Source organism: Azolla caroliniana, unplaced genomic scaffold, assembly GCF_043228905.1.
Source record: "Azolla caroliniana isolate FFs.n. ecotype wild unplaced genomic scaffold, voAzoCaro1.0.p SCAF_13, whole genome shotgun sequence".
Lineage (NCBI taxonomy): Eukaryota > Viridiplantae > Streptophyta > Polypodiopsida > Salviniales > Salviniaceae > Azolla > Azolla caroliniana.
This window is the reverse complement of record NW_028230448.1, coordinates 17693163-17715896: the sequence shown is the minus strand read 5'-3', so window position 1 is coordinate 17715896 and position 22734 is coordinate 17693163. Positions and strand designations below refer to the sequence as shown.

The window sequence follows — 22734 nt, the reverse complement described above, 5'->3', positions numbered from 1 at the left end:
GGCGTGTTCAACGGAAGCAATATTTGGTTAGTCGATACCTAAGTTTAATTGCCAAAAGTGGCTTAACAAGTCGACGTATGGAACTCCCCTTTACCTTGCAAATATTGACGCAATGGATGTTCTTAAGAGTATGATGCATTCATGAACACTTACTCTCACATTGGACAATGTGTAACAAAACATTAATCCTTAAAGGCTTGTTAGGTTGCCATCCTCGTCATATGAATATCCCACTCAATGTAGTACACAATTGTACTTCTATCCATTTTCAATAAGAGAGTCTTGGAGAAACCTGTTGCTCGTTAACTAAAACCTAGATAAGCTTGATAATAACGGTCATAGTGAGAGCGTGGCCCAAAATTCCTAAACCCAATGACAATTATATGATTGTTTCTATGCAAGTCATTGTGAGAGCTTCATGAACTATGTCTTGACTCTTAAACAAAAGTGATCAATGTGTATAAGACACCAAAGAAAACACGCTAGGCAACCAAATTTATGCTATAAATATAGACACAAATTACAATACATTCAAATCCTAAGCACATTAAGACAATTTTTTATTATATTAGCAACCTACTAGCCAGCCGCCATCCTAGTTAATGTCTAATTCTTTATCCTAGATGAGATTGTCCTTAATTGTCCTAGTTAATGTCTCTAAAGCTACATATAGGACTTAGGTCAGGAATCACGATATATTATGGGAACATATATTTGGTTATTAAATGTTTACCATTACTGCATCAAAGTTTAAGATATCCACAACAAATTCCAAAATGAATTATTGTGAGAAGTTTCACGAAATATTAAAAAATTATCCATTTTCTGTAATTATAAGCTTTTGGAAGACTATGTTGGAAAGGTTATTTGGAGATGTGGTATCCAATGGATGATCTAGTTTGGGGATGATGTGGAAAACAATGTCTAACCGAAGAAATATGACAAAGACAATGTTCAGAGGCTCAATAATTTACAAATATAGTTTTGTTGTAAAAATATAAGATAATTGCCAACTCCTCCTCAACAACCATATGTTGAGATAGAGAGAGAGAGAGTGTGTGTGTGTGTGTGTGTGTGCGTGTGTGCATGTTATTGTCCTCGATAGTCTAATAATATGAGTTATCGAACTCATAAACACATACCCATATGCTTGTTTGCCTTATCAATGTTGATGGGGCAAGCATTGTTGCAATTGATCTCTCCAACTTCACACCTCGCACAATGTTTAGCATTATCGTGTTGAAAAAGTGTTAACCTTAACTATATTATTGTAGTTGCATAAATAATAAAAGGTTGGAACTTTGGAAATCATTTGAAAAAGCCAAAAAATAGAACATTGCACATTGATGGGAAAAGCCAATATATACATAGACCCTTAAATCAATAATACTCGGACCCTTCAAAGAAAACAAACTTTTATTCAAGCCACGACTGTGGCCAACTTTTTGTCATGGTGTAGATGTAATAAGTTACAAACATGCAACATCAAACTATACCTCAAACAATAATCGGGGCTTTTAGGTTGGAAGGACTATTTATGATTGCGTGTAGAGTATGTATGTTGTAGAATAGTTTTAAATACATCACGTTCCCCACACGGGAATATAGTTGACAGTAGCTTATGAAGAAAGACACACTCTTTCAACTTTTGTTTTCCATATAAGGTGTGGTATATCAAAATTGTAACTTCACAAAAGAGATCCAAATAGCACCAATATCCACTTCAAGCATGCTTAAAACACGATATCTCTTGAACCTTTTTGTGCAATGCTTACTTCGTACCCTTGCTAGTAGCATATTTCAAGGCGAAACAATGACAAGTTGTCTAAACCTAGTTTTGGGGGCTTGAAGCATGGGATTTTAAAATTTGTGAAACATTTGGAAGGCCTTAACATTAGCGTTGAAGAAATATTGATTTATCATTAGGTTAAGTCTCCTTTCTAAAGGATCAAAATTCAAACAACATTTTGGTCTAAATGGTAATTCATGATTGCTTGCGAAATATGCTTGGCATTGAATTACTAATTCAAATGGGATTGAGAAAGTTGATTAACAAGATACACCATATGTATAAGATGTATAAAGTATAAAGACAACACGTTCATATACTCATGTGCTTTAGCATGTAATATGTTGTTTTCCACCTATTCAATAGGTGACAATTGAATTTGTTGTTGCTTCAAATTCGAAAGGTTGAACAATAACATTGAACAACATGTATAAAATATAAATACTTGCATGGCAGGCACAAATCCGTAATATATTGTAAAGATTCAAGTGTGATTGTTCGTAGGAGTTATAATCGTATGTGGCAACTCGGCTTGAAATATATTTAGCCACCTCAACGTGATGTCCGAAGGATGGATTCTAACCTATTCGGATTTACTACCTGGGCATGTTAATGACGAGATGTCAAACAAAAACATGAGGTCATATATGAAGTTGCATTAAAAGTTTATAACATTATTCTCTATCTTGTCAAGGGTGGCCAATGATTCTTGATGGAAGAAGGAAAAACCTACGATAGACAAGGAAAAGTTGTCATGAGACAAGCCTTGGCAAAACCAAGGAACAATTGACCAAATATTACATATCTAGACAATTGGGCATCGTTTTGTGTTAGCTATTTAGCTTTTAATTGTCTCATTTAGTTTATGTGAATTGGCGTTTACGATGAAATGTTGCCAAAAAAACTAATCATAAAGGAAAAATATTACATGTTGACACTTGTGTTTTTGTATTAACATTATACATACATGGTACTACTAGGCACACTTTCATCGCTTGTCCACTTAAATTATACTTTTGACCATTCTCAACTACCTCACTCCTTTTTGCAACAATCATTTTGTGCGTAGCTTTATTCTTAAGACAAAGGAAATCGTGATGAAAATCAAAATGGTTGCATGCACAATAACAACAATAGTATTGTTGTTAGTACTACTACAATGGTCATTGTGTGATTTTCACTCCAGCCAACAACAATAATAATGGTGTTGTTTCTCTTGGCTTCTTGTTCTTCTAGCACCGTTGTCTTCTTATTGATATGTTGTGGTGTTGTTTATCTTCTCCATAAAAACATCGTCTTTCCATTATATTTGTTAGGAGAGCAACAACTTTTGTTGGGCGAAATATACTATAACTAGAAGATAGGCATCTCCTTGGGCCACATCAATAAGATTTTCTAAGTTGGCTACCAACATATTTTATTTCAATAGATAAAGTTGTATCAAATATGAAGAGAAAGCAAAGACAAACAACCCAAGGGTCTCAATTGAGATACCATACAATCTAGACTATGAATATGCGTGGTGAAATGGCCACTACAAGAGGCAAATACGATGTCTCACGAACTCACATTCATTAGACCTCCTATGGTGATAAGATCTTCAAGATTTCCAACAAAAACTGGCAATCCCCTCCCTTAGTAGATATATCGATGCATATATCTTTTTAATGTTCACGATAGATCGATTGCGATACATGAGACATGGCCTAGTTCACGACATGGGGCTTGGTCTCACACACACACACACACACACACACTCTCTCTCTCTCTCTCTCTCTCTCTCAAATTCAATATTAGCAGGGGAGACCAACCTGTGTGGGTGGTGCCTTATGTTAGACACGACTCTAAATGATACCATTAACGTGGATCAATGGTATTCACGTTCTCGATATATTGACGAGAGAAGGGGAGATACATGGTACAAATCGTAGAAGAAGGAATAGATCATCATCTTTATAAAGGCCAACGTGGTCCACGAGGCGAACACCATTGAGACGTTTGCAAAGCTTCTTCTGAGAAATGAAAATTACCAGACAATTGGAAAAAGCTAAAAACCTGCAAACAGGAGTCAGTTGGGCGCAGCGTATGAAGAACACAGAGGGAAAAATGCTCATAACACGTTGGGGGTTTTTTTGAGTTCTCTAGAGATGTGCGCCATGTTCCTGAGGATGTCCGAAGCGAGGATTGAAAGAAAGCTGAAATAAAAATGAATCAGACACACACATAGACACACACTTAGACTTCACTTTTAGATATTGTTCGTATCATAGTATGTAATATACTCGAATGCATAGGCAAACATTCGGGTTTTTCATACGAATGCGTATGTTATCAAAACATTGTTATGTTAAAAAAAAAAACTCATTTTACCTTAAAAAAAAACCTTATAATAAATAATGAATACAAAAAGTATGATATTTACCATACTCGAAAAAGGATTGAAAACATTCTCGAATGCAAAAAATGCACGTATGGTTCATACTATGGTTTCGTATTTTGTTGTTTGTTTTTTGTGTTCTGTGTTTTTTGGGTGGGCTGGGATGGCCGGACAAGTGTGAAACCGGGAAAAGGCCACGTGTGCACGTATTTGAACGGACTATAAAAGCAATTTTCACTTCATCTGACTCCGTTTCTCTGTTTCTCTCTGTCTCTCTCTGTCTCTTCTGTGTCTTATCATTCGCGTTTCCTCATCAGTTTCACGTTTCCTCATCGCGAAGCGTTTACTATTTGTTTCTGTCCACCTACATACTACGTCTTCGTCCCCGTTTCGCTCGCTGAATCTCCATCTCCATCTCCTTCGTCCTCCAATCCTTCTCCTGCTTCCAACATCTCAGAGATCATGTCTTATCAGTACCTCTTTAAGTACATCATCATCGGCGACACAGGTTTGCTTAAATTCTGTCCTTTTGATAAGAAATCGTTCTTTCCTTTTCTTTTCTCTCTTTCCCTTCGCCAAAGCCTCAAATCCCTCTCTCTGTTTTTTTTTTCCTTTCTTTCTGGGATCGGTTCTATTCGTTTCAATTTCAACAAAACTATTATTACAACACTGGTAATTGGAGATATCCTTTTCGATTTCTATGTTTGGAAATAGAATGAAAATCTTCTTTGCCATTTCCGTTTCTTCTTTTCTAATTGATCAGAATTGGATGGAAACCTTCTTTTCTGTTTCCGTTTCTTTTTTATTTGATCAGAGCTCGAAGAAAATTCCTCTTTTTTTGTTGTTATTTGCGTGAAATGGAATGGTTTTCTTATTTTCCGTTTTTTGATTAGGGTGAATCATTTTAAAACTCACCAATAATCCAACAGTTTTGATGGAACTGGAACGACAAACTTTAATTGTATACTGCTTTGATTGACAAGAACAGCTTCAATTTTCAATTCGAATTTTAGCAGTTCCAATCCAACGGGATTGGGAATCTTGTTAAATTTTTATTTTATTTTATGCATTTTCTGTGATTGAAAAGAATCATTTCAATTTCCAAGATTTCAAAAGAAGTCAATCGGTAATGGATATTAGTAAGTTTCAACAAACAATTCTGACTGGAACTGGAAAGGAAATATTCTTCTTTCTGTTCTTTGATTGGAAAGAATAATTTCAATTACGACTAATACTTTAGTATCTTCCTTGCTGTCTCCTTTTAATTTCTCTGATGGGAAAAAATCCGTTGTAATTTCAAGAAACAATTTGACTGTTTCTGTTGGAACTGGACTAAACATCTTCTTCTTTCCTTTCTTGTGTGATCAGGTGTTGGAAAATCGTGCCTTCTTCTTCAGTTCACAGACAAGAGATTCCAGCCTGTGCATGATCTTACCATCGGTGTGGAATTTGGTGCTCGGATGATAAATATAGCTGGAAAACCTATCAAATTACAGATATGGGATACAGTAAGTGTCCTTACCATCTGTTTTTATTTCCAAATTTGCAGAAATTACAGATATGGGATATGGTGAGTGCCTTCACCATCCATTTTTGTAGTTAAATCTGTCATCTGAGATTTATGTTGCCATTTGTTTTCTAGGTTCTCCTTTCTATGTCCTTTACCTTGTATCTGCTTTGCTTCTAGAAAAAAGTTCATATTTAGCTTCTTTAAAATCTGTTATTGATGAGATGTCTGGATCCTGATTCGAATCTGTGTCCATATACCTCCTTTCTAAGTATTCTTATTTCTTTCCTTGCACAAAATTGACTACTCAATTTTTTAAAAGGACGAAATTTGTCTTCCATGTATTGTTGCTGCACTTCCTGGAAGATTGCATTTTTTGCTTCTTTTATCTGTCATTTGAAGTTTTCTACTGCTTTTTTGCTTCTTGAATGTTAACATTCTTATTGACTTTAGCTTTGAAGAGTTTGTATTTTGTCATTTGCAGACAGGTAAAACTAAGAGCTACTTCTTTGAAAAAATAGAAATCAGCCTTCTTATCGTTGCATGTTGCAAAATGATTTGCATATTCTGCAAAAATAGAAATCAGCCTGCTTGTAATTTCAAGCCTTGAATGTTCATGTCTGTTTCCTCGACTTTTATTTATTTATATCTCCCTTATGTTTTTGAAGAATTCTTAATTTTCTATTTGCAAAACAATCATTTCGTTGGCTAGAAGCTTCCCAGACAAGAAGATATTTGACTATATATGACATGCAACATTTAAGCTGTGGGGCATGATGCATACATTTTATAGATTTCTTTCTTTCTTTTATCTTCACAAAATTTGGGCCTCGTTTTTATATATTAAATATGAATTTTTATGCATATATAGGTGGATGTTATTTCATGAGAGACACCTATTTAGATATTACCAATACAACATGAAATTCACATGGATCAGCAGATGTGATCTTGACAATGTGGGTTTGCTTTACTTTTAAGAAAATTCAGTTTTGAATTCTAGCAGTGATGAAAAATAGTTAATTCTTTAGATGTGATTCATTTCTCATGTTGAGTTCTTTTTTGATATGTCACTAGTGCCAAATGATATGGAAGTTCTTTAAACATTGTCACTATTTATCTAAAACACAAATGAATCCAAATAGCATGATTCCTTTTTTTAATGATACGAAAAATTATGATAGCAAAATGTCTCTTAGTTTTATAATAAAAAATTATGCTAGACAAAACTTATATTTTTATGTTGCATATTACAAAGAGATGGAGATGATTCTATAGAGGGAAAATCTTGTGTAGCCCTTGTTTTATGAGATTAACTTTTGTATAGCCCTCATGTAGAACTTGCCACTAATACTAAGAAAGTTCATTCTCCTGCACAAACAATGCTGCTGTACATTTCGTCCACAATTGGGATCAGATCACTGAGAATTGAGTAAAGACAACGAAAAATTATAATGATTATGGGTGTGAATTTCCAGATTAATGGCAGATGAAGTGCTATTTCTAGGAATTATGGAGCCTCTGCCTTTGTGGGGTCTCAATAATTGTATCCTCCAAATTTATTAGAATTATGCCATAAACAAATGAGAAAGCTTGTACAACTGTCCAAAAATCATTAACAATTATGTTTGATATTTTAGAATCGCCAAAGCTTTCTTTTCCCATATGGGTAACCACAAGGAACAGCATTTCTGTAATTATGATGCGTCTCATAGTCATAGGCCGATTTCAGCCTCTAGCAGATGCCAAATTTTCTTGCTTTCTTCTTCAAATAGTTTAGTCTTTGGATTTGAGTGTTAAATACAAATGGTTTTCTGATAATATGTTAGGTACTTCCTAAAAACATTCTGTAGCTTTGACACCAACCGGCTTTGTCATCTAAATGGATTAAATCTTTCATCTATTCAGGCAGGTCAAGAATCTTTTCGTTCCATCACAAGATCATACTACAGAGGAGCTGCTGGGGCATTATTAGTCTATGATATCACCAGGTAGTCTCTATACTTCCTAATAGTTATTTCAGAACTATTAAGCAACTAAACATATTTAAAGCTAACTGCTTTTGAAAATGATTTTGGATATTGTTTTCTAGACGGGAGACCTTCAATCATTTGGCAAGCTGGCTTGAGGATGCCAGACAACATGCCTCAGCAAACATGGTGATTATGCTTATTGGTAATAAATGTGATCTTGCTCACAGAAGAGCGGTAAGCACTGAAGAAGGAGCTCAGTTTGCTAAAGAAAATGGGTTGATTTTTATGGAAACATCTGCAAAGACAGCTCAGAATGTGGAGGATGTAAGCTTAGGAACTGAAACTATTCGCCTATGATTTATGAAATATGAAATATATCTTAATGGGTCTCTGTCTGGACTCTGTTTCTTGTCAGGCCTTTATCAATACAGCAGCCAAGATACATCAAAAGATTGAAGAGGGAATTATTGACGTTTCTAATGAGGTTAGACAATCTAGACATGGGTAGAATGTTTCTTTGTTGACATGTATAATTGCTAGTGATAAACCCACTTCGAACAGTTCACATTAATACTTCTGACTATTTGGTTCGAATAGAATCAAAAGATTACAAGAATAGTGTTCCACTCAGGACAACCAGTCCCAGAAACACAAACCTGCAGGATGTCCCAGTTGACATGTTATGCTGCCGAAGGCCCTTTTATAACAAATACCAAAGCTTCTTAGGAGATTTTTAGCAGTCACCATATAGCCTTTTAACATAAACTTGAGCAGGGAGCAAACCGTAAACTTACTGTGGAAGTTCTAGTTTCTTTAATATGTAAACAAGATATAAGAAAACCCTAATTTCTGCTATCTAAAAACAGTGATTAGAGTTGTATAGCTCAGTTATGTTTTCTGGCCCATTCATTGGTGTCAAATATTTTGGTCTTGCTTGAGTTTAAGGGAGGCGGTTTTCCAAGCTTGTTTGTATATACATTAGTTGTGCAAGATATGCACCACTGATGCTAGAACTTTGTAGGATCACAACATCAGAACAGTGTATGAGCACAATATGTTCGTCTTTGAACAGAATCTTCTTTAGAAAAACTATTATAGTCATAAAATATATGCATGAATGATCCAAAGGCCATAAAGAAAACTTTTTGTTAGGATATTGGAGGTCCTCCCAGCTTTGGAGCAGTGTGTGAGCAGAAACTTATTAAGAAAAATTATTCCTTTCCTTCTTTTCTGGGGCAGATGCTTTTCTTTTTGCATGTATATAGTTTAGAAAGATATCCCACTGTGCCAAATAGCATAAAGCAAACTTTTGCTAGACGTTTGGAGGTCCTTACAGCTTCAGAACAATGCATTTTTCAAGCTCTTTGATACAAAGGCCGAGTAGTATGTGTGTGTGGCCATTCTTGTTCCGACTCACATGGTGCTCAGAAGTTTCGAGTTGACATCTTGATGATCCACCACTGTAGGCAAGTTATTAGTCTCTGTTATTTGTTCCAAAGATTATCACAAGGAATTGTGTCAAAGGCGTATAAGCAAACATAGGGGCCACAATGTAGTGTGAACTTAGCTTGGCGGCAAAGTGTGCAGTTCCTGTCTTCCACTTAGAGCTGTATTTCTTTGGAGGGTTATGGTTGGAGGATTACCTTGGGAGAAACTATAAAGATATGAATTTTATCAGTGTAATGTGTTTCTTTTGTATCATGTCACTGGTACATAGCAATATCATTTTAACACTTGTCTGGTGTCGCCTCCGATTTTATGTAACGAGATTCTTTGCTCATCTTTCAACGATGGGAAGAGTGGGTTTGGAGAAGGATCCTAGAGTGTACGGAATTGATCTAGGAGGGTTGGTCCCTCGACACCACTCCTCTTCCATTGAGTATCTCTACTTATACTCACCATTAGTGAGAGAGGAGGGGGCGGCATATTTTTCTAATTAGCAGTTTGATGGGTTGGCTGTTGGGTCACATAATATTTTGTTCCTTATCTCGTTGTGATGTATCTGGACATATACTGCACTATTGGGCTTCCATAACTGGGGTTTCAAAGTCCCTGTTTAAATGGGTGAATCCTAAGGTTGGATCGAGGTGGCCACCAGTACAAGTTTGAATAGTTTTTCACTTCTTGACCTATCAGGGGTTATGGCATATTTGGCATCTATAGAATGAATTTGTCTTTGAGGTCTAATATGGGTTGCAGAAGCATATCCCGATGTTGAAAGGTAGGTTCCTCTGGCAATTTTCGTTGTTGGAACTTGGGATTGTTTATCGGTTGAGGAGATTCAAATGTGTGTTCTGGTAAGACATCATATTCATTGGTTGTGTTGGCTCTTAAATAATATGTTTCCATAGGCCAGGGAATAATTCTATTGTCTTTGGTAGTCCATTGTAGTTAATACAACACAGTTTAGGATGAAACACAATGTGAGGTTAACAGTATAACATGTTATGTGAACAAGGGTATCTATGAACTTTTTAGACAAAACAAAATGTCATAAGGATACCTAGAATTCGGCCTATATGTAACTCTTTTTGTTCATCCCTTTTTATCCACAGTGACTGGTTTTGTTCATGAAGTGTGGCTGGCCCTGCTGGATCCCAGCAGAATGGTCTGGTCATGGCTTTCTATGACCACTTTTATTTACTAGTGGGAACATAAATTCATTTGCTTTGCCAACCTTCGGCAAAAACCACCTTTACTATGTCTGATGATATCACAAGGCACAGACCATCATTGGACATCAGTTGTTTAGCCTGACAACAAAAATCTCCACCCTTCAAATCTCCAAATTTTCAACGATCACCTGTCCTTACACGTATTTCTTGCAACTACAACATGACCTCTCGCTGCAACATGCGTAATAAAATTCAAGAATCAATAGTCACTGACCAACCCCACCTCACATTTTTTTCAATTTGTTCCTATAGAATTCCATTACTGAGGATGATAATAAAATCTTTTTTTCTTTATCTTGTTGCCTAGCCATCTTTGGAAACATTTATTTATATGTTAGGTCTTCCACTTCTTCAGCATGTCATCTGACAGATTTGTGCCACCTCTGCGTCTCTTGATTGGACCTTCATTTTTATCGTGGTTTTATTTTTGCAACCAGGTTTCTATGTGGTATTACCAATTCCCGTTCACACCAAACTTAGGAAACAATGTTCCTGTAACATGGAACTAGGTAACTTTCGAATTGTCTTCAGTTTTGCTAATTCAAAGTCCTCCAGCACCTATGAGTATATTCAATATATACTATGAAATCCAATGAACAAATTTTTTAATAGAACCTAGATATGGGTTTCTTACAAAGGTCTGTCCAAAGATTTCACATAATGATATATAGTTGTAAAGTGAAATTGATTGCAGGGATTTTCTTATTAAGCTATTAGGTATCTATGCTTTTAAGGAAATTTTATGCACTCCTTTGATGGCTCATTTACGATGTTGTACACCTTTTAGATGAACATTGATTGCATTTCCTCTTGAATGGTAGCAAGCCCAAGAATGATAAGCTATATTAATAACTATTAAGCATGTCAGTTTTTATATACATTCTGACTCTTGGGTGAAATGTCTTTTCCTTGTGGATATTGATAAACTTCAAACAGATATCTTAAAAACATCCAATGAGAAACTGGATACTGTTTTTTTCATTTTTGGATGATTGATCATAATTTTCATTAGGCTTTACATGGATGCTAGTAAATTCTAATGGTGTAATGTAATGTTTATATCCAGTAAGAAACTAGATGGATGGCCTTCATAATTAGTTAAACAATACATGATTATGAGTAAACTATCTATATATATGCATGATATAAGTGGTCGGTTAACAATACATGATCATGATTAGATTTTATATGCATGATACAATTAAGGCCAATATCTTCTTGTCCATGTATAATGATAACAGTCATGTGGCATCAAGCTTGGATACATAAATGGAGGAGGGACAACAGGTACAGGTAGGGGTGACATGTCTTCGAGCAGTAGCTGTTGCAGCTAATCTCAGCTTGTATCGACGAGTTGATCATAGTTCTTGAGAAAAAAGTCCATATACTCCTCGAGAGTTCTTGTGGACTTGCACATCATGGAATTGGTTTATGTGAAGGTGGAGAGCTTTGATTTCTTGTACAGCTATTTCTTTGACTTCTCCAACTTAATTTCACCATTGTTGGCTATATATTATTACTCAAATTCGAGTAGGATACATCAGTGACCCATATTTGCTTCAAAAGAATCCGGGCGAATACAAAGCTCAAAAGAATGCCCTATTATATTGCTATGTTGATAATGGCTTGGAAAAACATGATGGGAAGAACGCAGGTGAAATGTATATGTTGTGATATTTTGTCTGTTTACATCTCTACATGCTTTCTGGTACTTGTATAACCTTATCGTTACCAGATTATTAACACGTCTCATTTTAACAAATAAGTTAACAATTCTAAATCATTTCATGGGAAAATTGCACCATTTAAGGGACTGCAGATAGGAAATCAAGCAAGCCGTATTCATAACATCTTCTTATACCACTTTTGATTCGTGATTCTCTAAAATGGTTGTAGACTATAATTCGGAAAGTTACGGCCCCTTCATGTTTTGCCATCTTAATTGAAGAACTTGTGGTCTCTTTGGTACATCTTGTTTGGAAAGGTTGTCCGAGATTCATGTCTTTTATAGCTTTTGATTCATTTTGCACAAAATTATAGCAAGCAAAATAACAGAAGTATGTGGTAGAACACTTCTTCATCTTGCATTCTTCAATCTAATTCTTGTTGGGAGTTTTGTATAAATGAGAATTCATGGTGTATAATAGATTTTTCTACTAATGCTTATCATGAATCATCTCCCCAACAAGTGAAGGGGATAAAGAGCTTGTGCTCTTTGTATTTTTAAAACCTTTAGAATTGGTATCCATGAAGTCATAATGATCGATGAAAAAGCTCACACACATGGTTTGCATTTGTGTATGTTTATCAATTTGATGGAAAGATATTGAGTTGATTGTGCATAGACAAGGAGAAACAAAGTGGATGGGGAGGATGGGAGTGACATATAGGTGAGAAGGTAGCTAGATAGTTCTATATATCAATATGGAAACCCAATTTAGGCTTGTATGTGTGTGTTACAACATTGAAAAATAAACAAAGCTTGGTATGGGAATATATATGAAGTTTGATGCATTGTTACACGTGTAGTAAGACATACATGCGAAAATGCAAAAACAAGACTATTGATGCATGAGCCACACAAAAACCAATATCACATGTGATTTTTTTAGGAATGTTGTTCTCAGACTTGCCATGAGTATTATTCTTCAAATGAAATTGAGGTGATTCCTTGCCATGAGTATTAAGCTTCAATGAAATTGAGGTGTTTCCTTGTTCATATGAATGCATTAAATATTAATATGAAATCTAACACTTTGTAATGATAGTGTTAATTTATGCATGCATGTCCAATTTCACTAGCTCATCGACTCTTGTTGCTTGCACATTTGTCATAATCTAGTCTATAGTTTATTGTTCATCAAGCATTTTTCACATTAATATATGCACGTATGGGGAACCACAAAGGCATGGGAACATTTCGTGGCCATTTACATATCACAAACGTTTGCCTCATTATTAAAATTGTCGACGTCATGTGCTATTAACACATTTAACTTTGTGGGATATGCACATGGACTTTATTGACACGTGCTTGTAATATAGATGCATTGTTGATCACCAAATTCAAGTTAGAATGCCACAAACCAATAGGTGAGATTATTTATTTTTACATATGATGATTGAAATAAGTTAGAAGTTTAGAATATGAGTGAGTTGCAATGACATTGTTATCTACATGTGCATGTAATATTCATGAACAAACAAGTCCTATTGGTTTTTACACTAGTGATTTTAGAAAGCATTAAAACTACCATAATATATACGAAGTTCTCGAAAACAACAACAATGCACAAGATTAGTGAAGGTGAGCTCATAAAGCTTTTGACTTGGTAAGGTTTTACTTCATATGAAGAAAAACTGGTTTCAGCGACATTCATATAATAGGAGAGAGAGTGGGTGAGTGTGAACGGCCTTGATTTGTCTTGCATCATAGCCTCAATCCTTGGCACAAGTATTTTTACGTCACGATCAAATAAATCGTGCACTTTTTATTTCTTGATAAGCAAACACCTATCAACATTACGATTTTCTCCGACATACATCTATTTAGTTGGATAAATTGGTTTGATAGAAAGTGTGTAAGTTCATCCAGGTGTCCCCACTTGACTTTGTTCATCGCGGTGCCCACCACTTAACTTTGACATACATGTAGTTGGTTGGGTAGAAAGTGCATAACTTCATTCAGACTTCCATTGCTTTGAAATTTTTTGTGAGAGTTAATGTTTTGGAGCCTTTCTTGGTATCACATATACATATATGTTGTTGGTTGGGTAGAAAGTGCATAAATTCAACTTTTATGCCCACCAATTTCTCTAGGAGCTAGGCTTTGGAGCCCTTTTTTGTATCACTTTCACCACAACATTATGAATAAATACCCCATCAACCTGCAAACAATCATGGAACTATCTCATTTGGACATAATCTTAGTGCATTGTATCGTGGTTAAGTAAAAGTTATGAGTGTGACCTACCATAAACATGTTATAGGGTCAAAGCTTAAATGCAAACATGAAAGCATGTACATCGCTTTTGAAGTCAAAATGATATATTTTAATCATATGCATTTTCTTATTCATTGGACCTTGGTTGTGCACATATTAAATAGCAGTGATGAGAAATTGATGGGCACCGACATGATCATATCTCAACATACCTTTTCATAACCACCAAACTCACAGAGTTTGTTATTATCTAAGAGGCTTACAAAGTCAAGGTATATTTTGTCAAATTCTCGCAAAGTGAATGCTTATTATATGTTATCCCACACATTGTGTAAAGTTGATGGTCTTGGTAAATGAGCAGTTAGTCACATGCTAGCATATGATGTTAGTGCAATAGCTTTTGTTAACCATGCATGTGACATATGAAGTTATACTAGTCAAATATGACATTATTTAGAATTTCTAACCATTTCCAAGGGTCTATTATAAATAATTGTAGAAAATCAAGATTCTCTTCAATAAGTTTGAGAAAAAGTATGGAATGTGAACAAAAGAAAATCACCCCCTCTAGAAAATGTAGATTCTCTCTCTCTCTCTCTCTCTCTCTCTCTCTCTCTCATGGAGCTTGAAAAGGCATATGCAAACCAATTTGAGAGACAAGGTACTCTCATGCACATCGAAAAAACATATATTGCTTACACATTTACAAGCGACCTTGAATCCAGTTGTGTCAAGATGAAGTGTCCATGGAGATTTGGGATGGTCACCAAGTTCAATCTTGCCTTTTTGATTGTATCTTTGTTTACTAGGGTTTGTCAAATTTCATTTCTTGAAAGGTCTATAAGTTGTATATGGTTTTAGTCTCATTGGACACATTGTTGTCTTCGTCTTATTCTCTCCTTGTTTGGAACTTTCCTCTCTCTCTTTGAGTATCGGTTTTATAAAATTGGCTCCCCTCGTCCTCTCCTCTCTAAAATCGTACATCACTTATTGCAAATGTTCTCTCATGGACATTAAAAACAAATCTATCCATCCATCTCTTAAAAATTGTGCTACCTTTAATTCAGAAACTTTATCCCTCCCTATGTAAAAATCGGCCATTTTTCAAATCATAACACTTACCCATGGTCGACTTTTAATTTGGATTGTTTATGCCCCCTCCCTCTTTCTTTAGAATTTTAAAAAAGCATATTGGGCTTTATATTCACTATTAAAAAGGTCACTTAGAATTGCCAACGTGGCCAAAGAAAAGAGACATGCCTTCCTTGCCACTTGAGGTCATTCTCGCATTTTCTTTGATTTCATTGTACGTGACTTTGTATGGCAATACGTGTCACTTTGTATGGTAATACGTGTCAATGTCTCTAGATGGTTTCTCCTATATGAGTCTTAACAACATTCCCCAATGGATACAAAGTGTTTGTACATTGCCTTGTTGTGCTTTACTCTCTACAAAGTCTCTTTGTGAAATTTCTACCTTTATCCTTGTTCTTTCTACGATCTCACTCTATTGAATATCTACAACGATCCTATCCAATACTCTATAATTTTGGGCCATATGATATCTTCTTGCGCTTAAGAAACCTCTTACCATCATCATTCTCTAAAAACCCCTCTCTTTTGAATAGTGCGTCACCAATGAACTTCGCACACACTATACATGAAATTGTGTCATTTTATTTGGTCCCATAGATCATAGTTGACTTGTGAGTATCATGACAAGGAATCTATCTCGCTCCAAGTTTGGATCTTTTTCCATTCCTTATATATCTCTTAGTTTAGCATAAACTATTTCTCTCTCCAGACCTTTCAAACAAACACTCTAATTGTCTTTGAAATTTCTACCTACTAAATTAAAAAACTCTCTCTTCTCCTCACGTTTGGGTATATCTCCGATGCTCTCGAGTTTTCGTCCAAGTCCCTAGACACCTTCGATCAACTTTCCAAAAGATAGTGATAGCGAGATAATTCGAGCATATAAGTGCTTTGAATCAATAAGGGCGAAGGAGAAGAACAAGTGAAGGGGGTTTGAACTACCATTAACTTGCTCAAAACATAGGAAACACGACAAGCAGCAATTGCTCTTTCGATGTTTGGGTACTCACAGGTGAATCGCAAGTTTGGAGAAAATAGAGAAAATGATGAGCGGCATTTGATGTATCTATAAACACTATACATACATGCATGCATACATACATACATGCATGCATGCATACATACATACACATGCAACATACATACACATGCAATATACATACATACATACATACATACATACATACATACATACATACATACATACATGTAACATACATAGCATACATACATACATAAAGTTATAAAGATCTCCGTCTCCTTTTTTCCTTAATGTAGCCACATTGCACGTCTTCTCTCTCTCTCTCTCTCTCTCTCTCTCTCTCTATGTGGCTTATTAGATCCATCTCAGATTTCCGATCCGAAGCACAAAATGTACTCGAGAGAGAGAGAGAGAGAGAGGAGAAAGAAAGAAAGAAAGAAAGAGAGAGCTTTTGGGTAGACTGATAGTGAAGAAGAGAGTAGTGTAGAACAGAGTAAAGGATTCTAGAGAAGAGCAATTTAGAGAAGAGAGCTTCAGTGAAGAACAGAGAAGAGATCTCATGAGATGGGCTGTTGCTTTTCAAAGGAGATTTCTTCTTTGAGTAAAAATGGGAGCATCAGGGACTCTTCATACTCGCCCAAATCCCAAATTAGCAAGAAGCTGACCTCAGGTAAAAGACGAGATAAAGTCATTCTATATCTTTGTTTTAACCATCCAACATTTGACCTTTTGCTAATTTTCTATTGAATCATCAGGCCTGTACGCTTGAAGTATATATGTATGTTAATTTTTGTATGCATGTACGTATATATGCTTCGACATGTTTTCATTTATGTATGCATGCGTGTATGCTTTGACATGTATGTATGTGCAAAGTATATGTACGTTAATGGGCGTTGTTTATATATATTTTTTATGTGCAGCATATATATAGGCAGAGATATACATAGCATTTTGTGTGCCTGTGCTAAGATTTCTGGCATTGATGTTATATATGTATTCAAAAATTCCAGGTTCGACCTTATAGATAGTCATTTTGTGCTTTAGCTTTGTGATCCGAAGCTCTCTTTGTGGTTTAACTTAGTCCAAAATCATCATAATATGTGCTTTCGCTTTGTGATCTAAAGCTCTCTTTGTAGAATCTTTAATGTAAAAATGTAGAGATTATCTGAACAATCTAGGTATGATCTTATATATAATTTATTTTATTCTTTAGTTTTGAGTTCCGAAGCTCTCTTTGTGGAATCTCGAAGATCAAAATATATAACTTACCTTTGTTCCATCATTACATTAGATCAAGTCGAGAGAGAATGAAAATCATGGTTGTAATGCAATTTTAACTGGGATTTTAGAGTTAGAAAGGACAGAGCATCCTAGTTTATCTTGGTTTTGGGTACAAATAATCTTTATTTGTACCATGACTTAGGTAGTAGGATGGATAGACATTATAATTAGTGAGAAAATTCAGATAATTAACCTGAGTAATCATATGACTCATGAACATAGATGAGATCAGATCAAAACCTGAGATACCATATAGGTAATGAGTGGTAGCCATAACCTGAGACATATACACTTTCTTAGTTGTTTCAACATGTACATATTTTTCTATTCTTTTCTTTGTTTTGATCTGATTCATATAATCTGAGAAATAGAAACTTTGGTAGTGGTTTCAGCGTACTCTTTCTTTTTTCTTTTCATTATATTTGCAGATAAACTGAAGTCAAAACCCTCATTTGATAGTAAGAAGGAGAATGAAGGGAAGAAGGATGGCAACACTCATCATATTGCAGCTCACACTTTCACATTTAAGGAGTTAGCTTCAGCTACAAAGAATTTTAGACCAGATTGTCTCATAGGGGAAGGTGGATTCGGTAGTGTATATAAGGGTCGTCTTGATGATACTGGACAGGTAACATGTCAATGTCTTCAAGATTGCATTCAATATTATCTTAGTATAACAGAATGTTAGATTATGGCTACCTGATTTAAATATTTCTTTTGCTTAATATTTAATTGCATGCATGTTTTGTCATGCTTCTAGGATATGGATAGAATCAAACAGATAGCACAAAATAACTCTATATTTAAAGTAAATCATCTGGGAAATAATATGTGCAATGCTCGGAGATGCACTTTTGTGTGCTAGAAAAAACAAGTAAGAAGAATGATTTAAAAAAACGTGAAGATGCATTTAATAAAAGAAAAAGAAAAAATGCGTTGTTATGGCTGTAAACAAGGTTGCAATCACAAAGGGATGGCATAAAAATAAATATAAGAATTTGAGTGATGAAAGCTTAAACTGACTCTAGGAGGCAAATTCTAAAAAGAAGATTGTGTTGTCATGAAGGAGAGGGAGAGAGAGAGAGAGAGAGAGAGAGAGAGAGAGGGAGAGGGAGAGAGGGAGAGAGGGAGAGAGAGAGAGAGAGAGAGAGAGAGAGAGAGATGAGATTATGGTAAACGGAAATATAAGGCCAGATCTCAAGTTCGAGATGTAAAAGGCACTATTAACAAATATGATGTGCGATCACTTTTGTTTACTTCAACACAAAAGATTAAACTCCAAATTTATCAACAAATTATACGTATTTCATTGTACCATGTCACTTGCTAAAGCAATTGATCTAGTCTATGTGTTAACCAAGTTCACCAAGCATGTGCATTGACTCTCGAGAAAGTTTCAATGACAGTGTGCGACATTGAAATCTAAAAAACAAAGTGCAATATGTACTTCGCTTTTGTGAGAATGTTTTTTTTATCATTGCGTAGTTTGTACTGATAAAATGTTGAAAAAAACAGAATTGTCTTTTTGTTTGGCGATTAAGTTGAAAATATAGAGTATCATGCTAAAGACCATAGTTGCATTTTCCTTGGACAATCACAACATGTACATCATACCCCATTATATACTAGTTTAGATTTACAAAGGCAGCTATCATAACAAAATCAAGCCCATTATACTTCTGAATGTCTTCCATTCACCTGACAACAAATTTGGTGCATATGTGACGCAAAAGCCATCATTATATCCTGGCCATCAATTTGGATGGAAGAATCTTTGTTCTCAGAAAATGATCTGTTTCTACCTTGTTTCTGTAATCACTATCCCTTCCGATGTCACATGTGATTGATGAAAGGATTTAGAGCAAACCACAATGAATGTGTTTTTCCTGTTGAAATTTCAGATAGTGGCCATCAAACAACTTGACCGGAATGGATTGCAGGGAAACAGGGAGTTTCTAGTAGAGGTGCTAATGCTAAGTCTACTTCATCATTCCAATCTTGTAAATCTGATTGGTTACTGTGCTGATGGAGACCAAAGGCTATTAGTCTATGAATTCATGCCACTTGGCTCTCTTGAAGATCATTTATATGGTATTTTCTTAACTTCGTTGGAAACCTGCTCCTTCTTAATATGCTTTTATTGTGTGAGTTTTTGCAATTTGTTTATGCATAATAAAAGCTTTTAAGGATAGTAACAGGTGTTTCAGTCTTTCTCTTGCAGACATGGTTCCCGAGAGAGAACCTTTAGATTGGAACACTAGAATGAAGATTGCTGCGGGGGCAGCAAGAGGTTTGGAATACTTGCATGACAAAGCTAATCCTCCTGTAATTTATCGAGATCTAAAATCTTCAAACATCCTTCTGGATGTTGGGTTCCATCCGAAGCTATCAGATTTTGGATTAGCGAAGCTTGGACCTGTTGGCGACAAAACCCATGTCTCGACAAGAGTTATGGGAACATATGGTTATTGTGCTCCAGAATATGCAATGACCGGCCAGCTTACGTTGAAATCCGATGTGTATAGTTTTGGGGTTGTGTTACTTGAACTGATTACTGGAAGGAAAGCAATCGATAATGATAGAACTCCTGGAGAACACAACCTTGTTGCCTGGGTATGTAGCATGCAAATTGAGTATATTTCTTTATGTCTTGATGGTTCACTGATATTTTATCTCGCTATTGATGTTTTTATCTACATATATAATAACCACAATCTTGGTGCTTGGCTATATGTCTCTTGACAGTTTATTATTATGTTTTACCTACCATTTTCCTTAATACTCTTTTATATCTCTCCATATGACATATGTACAACTGATTACATAAAGAACGTGACTTCTGGAGGACAAATCTTGTTGCGGCATGTGTGCGCTGGTGTACCTTTACATTTCTTGATGTTTCTTCTACTGTTTTTTTATCTGTGTATGGATGTTATGCATGCGATATTGTATGTATATTGACACTGATCAGTAGTTCATGCAGATAGTGTTATCTATCTATTACTACTGTGATATATATGTTTTTTTGACTCTGAACAATGTTTCTGTTTTACTTAACCTTTATGAAGGGCTGTGCTAAAAAATTCACATTGTTTTTCAAGGCACGCCCCTTATTCAAGGACCGGAGGAAGTTCCCTCAGATGGCAGATCCGATGCTCGAGGGTCGATACCCAACTCGAGGATTATACCAAGCTCTTGCAGTGGCAGCCATGTGTCTTCAAGAACAAGCGTCACATCGGCCTCTCATTGGAGATGTAGTAACTGCACTCACATACCTTGCATCACAAACATATGATCCCAGCATTCATCGGGTTCATAGCAATAGATTCACTTCCACTCCAGGAAGAGAAAAAGAGAGGGCCGGTAGTGGGTCCGATGAATCTTCACGTAGGACAAGGAAAAGTGGTGTAGGATCTCCTCAATATCAGAGTTCACCTGATACACGAGCCAAGGATGCCACCGCTCGTGGTAGTGGTGAGGAATTGCGAAGAGGTGAAAAAAGGCTGATGAAAAAGTATGTGGATGGATGATGGATAAGAGTATAAATCTATTGCGAAAATTGTGTGGCTATTCAGGTCAACCCAGTGGTGGTGCATTGGTTGTTCAGGACATGATATGGGGTTCATGTGAAAAGAAAGAAACATAATAGAGGTGGCAGACCAGCAAAGTGCAAATTGACTTACCAGATGTAAAGTAGATGTCTTTTTTTTGTTCTCCCTGTGGAATTGGTTCGAGAAGTGAAGCTTTCCTTGGGTGTCCCAGAGCGAGCATTGGCCCCCCGACTTTATGCGATGCATGTTCAATATCTTTTATTAAAGAATGGCATCCTGATGTGGGCATCGATCCATATGCAAGTTTGTGAAGAAAAGCTTTATTGCTTGGCTGAAGCAAACTTTGGTGCTGATTCCACTGTTTTTGCAGTGTGTATTTGATACATATAATCATCATCATCGTCGTATTTTAGAAATGGCTTAAGATATGGACATCTATTGGTATTCCGGATGTGTAAGGTTTGCGGGCTGACCATTTGCTCTGAGAAGCAAAGCTTGTCAAACTCTTTATGCAGAGCTTGTTCGATGCATCATCAAATCATTTATGGTGTGGCTCATTGTCGTGGTTGTATTTAGATGTGGCATTATGAACTGGCTTGTCATCATCATCATTTATACATGGAATTATGATGTAGCTCATCGTCATCATCATCATCCAGATGCATGACATTTTTTTGGCTCGGCATATTATTATCATTATTATTTAGATGTGGACTTTTGATGTGGATCATCAGTATCATCTAGATGTGGCATTTGATGTGGATCATCGATATCATCTAGATGTGGCATTTGATGTGGGTCATCATCATTTTTGCATAGACATGGCATTATGGTGTGGCTCATCATCATCAAACACACCATGATCTAGATGTGGCATTATGATGTGGGTATTCAAGGGATGAAGATTTGCCAAGTTGTCCATGTGTAAATAAAAGCCATGGTGCAAAAAGGGGATATGATTGTGGAAGTTCTCCTCTATTGAGCTACTCAAAGAGTAGATGTGTGACTTGGGCACGGTTTTAATGTCACAAACCCTGGTCACGAATTTTGCAATGTGTGCCATGACCCTTTTGAATAGACTAATTATATAGCTTCTTTTTTGTAATGAATTAGTCAAATTTCTAAATTCCTATTGATTGTGGAGCTTTTTATCAATGAATCTGCATTGAAGCAATTTGTAAATAGCCTCTTACAACTAAATTTGACAAGAACAGCATGTGCCATGTGGTGTATAGGTATATTGAGTTGATGTGGCACTAGTTTTATTGACTCTGAAATTAGTGTGATAGTTGTAGGTAGGCCAAGTTGAATGCGAAGAACTAGTGATAACATTTGTGGGCTCTGCTATCCTCAAAAGGTCTCTGATTCACTAGGTTTGATGTCTTTACTTGAGTAGAATACGTGCTGATGTTTGTAAAAGAACTTATGATATACATGTGGTATATATATACATACAGCAAAGATTCACTAACTTTGATATCTTATTTGTGGAGCAGAATACATGTTTCTTATACGTATATTAAAGGTTCACTAAGCCCGATATCTTTAAGCAAAATAC

General features: G+C 35.8%; 2 protein-coding genes across 2 annotated transcripts; both read left to right on the top strand.

Annotated features, from left to right (window-relative positions):
* The first annotated feature begins 4525 nt into the window (after positions 1 to 4525).
* On the top strand, positions 4526 to 12005 carry LOC147856462 (GTP-binding protein YPTC4-like). Its single transcript, XM_087329903.1, has 6 exons — positions 4526 to 4674; positions 5535 to 5674; positions 7582 to 7664; positions 7766 to 7970; positions 8062 to 8130; positions 11563 to 12005. Exons 1-6 carry the CDS (start codon positions 4629 to 4631, stop codon positions 11653 to 11655), a joined length of 636 nt encoding a protein of 211 aa, XP_087186029.1. The 5' UTR covers positions 4526 to 4628; the 3' UTR covers positions 11656 to 12005.
* A 4642-nt stretch (positions 12006 to 16647) lies between these two features.
* On the top strand, positions 16648 to 21733 carry LOC147856461 (putative serine/threonine-protein kinase PBL7). The gene is made up of 5 exons (XM_087329831.1): positions 16648 to 17011; positions 18054 to 18253; positions 19527 to 19716; positions 19847 to 20238; positions 20727 to 21733. The coding sequence occupies exons 1-5, from the start codon at positions 16906 to 16908 to the stop codon at positions 21153 to 21155; spliced, it is 1317 nt and encodes a 438-aa protein (XP_087185957.1). The 5' UTR covers positions 16648 to 16905; the 3' UTR covers positions 21156 to 21733.
* The last annotated feature ends 1001 nt before the right edge of the window (positions 21734 to 22734 follow it).